Raw genomic sequence first — 5083 nt, 5'->3', positions numbered from 1 at the left:
TATATATATACATATATATATATTAGTGTGTGTAAAAATAAATCTAGTATCCAACAGCCAAATGTCATCACCAGGTGTCATGCATTCTAATGTCTAAGCCCAGCACCTGTGAAAGAGCTGTCTGCCTCTCATTCAGTCATCCATTGGTCTGTGCAAGCAGCTGACTATTAACAGTCACAGCTGCTGAAGATAATTGTTCTTATCCTAGATAACAGAGCAATGACATTTATTTAAAGATAATTGATAAAAATTCTGCTATTAGTTCACCCTTATATTGTTATAAATCCATTTTTCCATATAATACAAGAGATAAATCTTGAAAAGGTCGAAGATGTATACTGTAAAGCTACAAAAGCTATAAAAAGCAGTACATACAAATAGTGTGCGATATTGTTGTAATTGTTTAGTTGTTAAGTGAACAGACTGGAATTCTAAGTCCTTAGATGCCATTGGTTCTTGCAGTGTTTCAAATTTTTCATTGTCAGACATGGTGCAACACATGTACTATGCTGAAATGTATGCGTGTGTGAATGAAATTTAAGGCTGTAGTAATTGAGTAACAACTTAAAGGCTTAGTTCATGCAAAGATTTATTTAGTTACCCTCATGTCTTTCTAATCCCAAAAGTCTTGTTTATCTTTGAAACACAAATGATATTTGAGATAAAGATTTTGGTCCTCTGTTTGAAAATCCGCACAACCAAAACTTTGAGCTTCAACAAATTTGAAAAGGCACTGTACAAGAAAAATCTCAACTGTACAAACCTCATCAGTTCTCATGCCAAGCTAGTACAGTTAAACTTCTGTTTTGATGTGCTCCATTTAAGTGCATTGATCAATGTGCATACAAATCCTTAATAAATGTGCTCATTGTGTAAAAAAAATGTATCTCTTCAGCAGAATATGAATTAAACTGCTTGATTGATATGGATTATTTTGAAGGTTTGATTTTGTGGACTTTTAATGGAGGCACGGAAATCTCTCAGATATTTCATTTATTTGGATATTTGAACTAACCTAATAATGAGGACTGTGAACTTACCCGATGAGTTATTGACTATTTTCACCGTGCGCTTTTAGAGTTTGACAGCCCCTTTGACAGTTACTGTGTATAAAGAAGCATACAATGAGTAACTCAAGAAGCACTAAAAAGTCATATGTGGATTCATTTTTATTTGAACTATTGTGTTCAAACTGACACTCTGCTTGTTCAAATTGGGTTATCAGATTGTCCTGTCAAGCATTTCAGGAATTTTTCCTTCATTAATATGCATCAAATGTCCCTTTTCCCCATTGGAGTACAAACCCAAAGGTGCTAGTGAACAACAGATAGATACATTTGTTAGTACAGGAAGATGTGGTTGGATTGATTTATCACCACCCACATACATTGATGCCAACAAATCCTTCTGACAAATACCTCTGACTCCAGAGAAATCTTATGACTGTTCTTTGTGTTTCTTATATCCATCCAGATTACAGCCTGCTAAATATATAACCCTACATTGCCATTTCAACTAGTGCTTGACCTGTGTACTTTGACCTCAAGTGTGTATGTGTGTCTGTTATAGATCACAAAAGTGGTGTTGAGTAAAGGCTGGCGCTGTCTGGAGTGCACAGTGTGTGAGGCATGTGGGCAGGCCACTGACCCCGGGCGCTTGCTTCTCTGTGATGACTGTGACATTAGCTACCACACATACTGTCTGGACCCACCACTGCAGAATGTACCCAAAGGCAGCTGGAAGTGCAAGTGGTATGTATACACACACACACACACACACACACACACAAACAGAAGTCTTCACTAAAATTAGATGCAGCTTTGAACTGTAGCCCAGTTTTTACTTTCATAGTTTTGTCTTCACATTTGTTTTGTTTTTTTTAACCATCAAGATTATTTGTAAGCCCACATTAATATATAGTTTTTCTTGCATGTATTAGATGAATGTGACCTGTTAGTTTGAATATGAATATTTGAGAGTGAGCTTTGTTTATGGAGCTACAATAGCTTCAGAATTTATATTTGAAAAATATGATTCACAAGTCTTTCTACTTTGATTCAAGAACAATGAATGAATGAATGAATAACAATAATATGTTAATGATGACTGGTAGTCGGTCTTAAAATAGGCACATAAAAATCCAGCGAACATTCTCGAACATGTAGATTTGATTTCAAAAGCAGATCTACTTCATATTTATTGTTCTTGAGTATATGTTGACTTCATATTTGAGAGATACTGTGAAAGGGCACATTTTCCTTTAATATCAAGCTGAATTTTGAATTGTTCCTCATAGAAATTCTGTATGAACACTTGTAATATAGTGCATTAGTCATGTTCGTGTGGAAAATTTACTTAGTTGTCCTTAACACAAAAACTTGTTTCTAATCATCCCCTTAGTTTCTTTACGCAAAATGCAGTTTTAAGTCTTTCTCTTGATTTTGAGGTGAAATATAACCTTTATTATATAACATGCCATGCCAGTTTCTGTCATTTAAATCTCACTAGCGCTATTTCTCTCTCTTTTTTTTTTTTTTTTTTTTTNAGCTGTTTTCAAACCAGATCGAAAGGGATTTCCTACATATTTGCTGTAATGTCACATGTAATCCTCATTCAAACAGAGCCGGGTTTGCTTTGCATTGTGACGCATTCATTCTGAGCTTTACACGGATTGGAGCCATTTAAATATTTATTTTTAAGGCTGTGCAGTCAGTGCTAAGCCTGTGCAAACAAGAGGCGTGTCCATTCGCAGAAAGGCCACAAAATGAGTGTAAAAGGATGGATTTAGACATTTATGATTAAAAGTGCGTGCGCGTCTGGGATAATGTGTATTCGCACATTTGTTATACCGGTGTGTAACTGTGTTGTTCTCCCTCAGGTGTGTATTGTGTACGCAGTGTGGAGCCACATCGCCTGGCCAGCGCTGTGAGTGGCAGAATAACTATACACAATGCGGTCCGTGTGCGAGTCTCACGGTTTGTCCCGTGTGCACACACAGCTACAGAGAGGAAGAGCTCATCCTACAGTGCCGGCAGTGTGACAGGTGGGTGGCACTCCATCATGCCAAATGCCACAACGGCCGAATAAAAAAGTATCCTGGGAAATGGCTCAGCAGTAGATTAGTACATGAATAAACGCAGGTGTTGATGGGGGAGCATGTGATATCTGCTTGCTTTGTGATTTATTCTTAATGGCTGACTGCTTGCGAATGCGGTCTAATCATGACGTTTGGTCTGCAGGTGGGTTCATGCCTCATGTCAGGGGCTGAACTCTGATGAAGAGGTGGAGAGCGCAGCGGATGAGGGCTTTGACTGCTCTCTATGTAGAACACATACCATGTCCACACCTGGTAAGAGCCACAAACGTCTGGAATTTTTACTCACATTTAATCAGTATATGTTTGTAGTTTGGATTGAGTTCGTAAATTGATTTCATGCCTTGATCCGTTTGTGCAAACTTCAAAGAAATAAACAGATTTGATTTGGATATGCCAAAAAATCCGATTTTTGCTGCACGGCTGAACAAAAATGCCATAATCGCAACTTCAGGTGAATGCGCTTCAGGAATAGTCTCTTGTTGATTCCTGTATGATGTGCATATTGATGCCCAATTTTTCTGTAACAGATGGACACTAGAGTGTTTTGGTCAATGAAACTTTGTTCCAGCAAAATGTGGTTCATTAAAAAAAGCAGATGGGCTGAATTTTAAATCAAGCTGCAACCTGTTCATGTGAATTAAGCAGCAGTTAATGTAATCTGCCTTTAATGGCTCCAGACTGTCCTCTTATCAATAAATAACTAAACAAATGACTGTGAATATGCAATGTTAACCTGAAATAAGTCAGGCTTCCGTCTTGCTTGTGTTGTTACAGGTGGCACAGTGGCAAAGCTCGTGGAAATCAGTGAGCCTCCTGCAGTGGTACAGGTTCTTTCGAAAGTCAAGGAAAATGGTATTAATGTTTGCTTTCATTCAACTTTGCTATGTGACAGTTATGTTATATAAATTGCTGAAGTGTCAGGGCGAGAGTCATCTTCACTGTGTTCTGTTCTGTGCCAGAATTCCAGCGGACCTACACTCAGGATGGTGTGTGTCTTACTGAGTCAGGCTTGTGTCAGCTCCAGAGTTTATGTGTCCAGACCGCTCGCCGCAGACGACCTAAACCCAAACTTAAGCTGAAGATCATCAATCAGAACAGTGTGGCTGTGTTGCAGACACCCCCCGACCCCCAGACTGAGCTCTTCAGGGATGGAGACATGGAAGACGGTAGAGGTAAAGAATGTGTTTGTGCTGAAAATTGACATCCTTTTTATTTGTGTTAGTCTATATTTTAAAATTATAATTAACATTAAAACATTGCACACGCCACAGTTAAAATGTAATTTTGTTTTAAAAAAAAACCAATACTGTACCATTACAGCATAAGATTTTGTTTTCTGGTGCCGTTTTTACTTACATTTTATCTTTATATTTTCATTTTTTTTTAATTTTACTTAAAATTTCATTGACTTTGTTGTGTTTGTCATTTTAATAATTTTTTCAGTCTAGATTAAATAAGTTTTGATCTATTTTATTTTCATTTACAGTTCATATTTTTAATAGTGTATATATTTTTTTATATTTTTATTGGAATGTTTTCAGTGCTTTTAGTTTGGGCTAATGTTAATTAACCTAAGTTGAACAGATGTAATTGTTTTGGTTCCACATAGCTTTGTGGTGGTTGTAAATTAGAGATGACAGTCGTCACAGCTGAGATTGAATACAGCATTGATTGAAGATTGAATATCTAGAAAAATCTAGAGGAAAAAAATGATTTGTTGAAAATGTTGAAATCAGAGTGGAGTGACTGGAGAGAGAAATCGACGGAAAGGTGAGCCATGTAATGAATTTGACTTGGAGAGAGAAGAGAGTCTTTGAAAACAGCAGTCAGCAAATTATACCTACCTTGGCATTTCAGTGATCAGAGGCTGGGCGGCTCTAACTGAATTAATGGCCAACCTCTTCAATGTAGTGCCAGTCTGAGAGAGAAGCAGGGGGTAATAGGGAGGAATGGGGACACAAATTTAACCCACTCACTGCCAGGCAT

The 5083-nt window shown here is 37.4% G+C and overlaps 1 protein-coding gene across 1 annotated transcript in view; it reads left to right on the top strand.

The window, feature by feature from the left end:
• Window positions 1-5083, top strand: part of LOC122330206 (histone-lysine N-methyltransferase 2C-like) — a 111939-nt gene that overhangs the window by 54269 nt on the left and 52587 nt on the right. Inside the window, exons 19-23 of the mRNA XM_043227069.1 lie at window positions 1570-1751; window positions 2879-3043; window positions 3240-3349; window positions 3872-3949; window positions 4057-4269. Of these exons, the coding sequence (XP_043083004.1) occupies window positions 1570-1751; window positions 2879-3043; window positions 3240-3349; window positions 3872-3949; window positions 4057-4269 (748 nt within the window). The remainder of the gene's footprint in view (window positions 1-1569; window positions 1752-2878; window positions 3044-3239; window positions 3350-3871; window positions 3950-4056; window positions 4270-5083) is intronic.

This window comes from Puntigrus tetrazona, chromosome 24 (genome assembly GCF_018831695.1).
Source record: "Puntigrus tetrazona isolate hp1 chromosome 24, ASM1883169v1, whole genome shotgun sequence".
Classification (NCBI taxonomy): Eukaryota; Metazoa; Chordata; class Actinopteri; order Cypriniformes; family Cyprinidae; genus Puntigrus; species Puntigrus tetrazona.
This window is presented reverse-complemented; position numbering and strand designations above follow the sequence as displayed.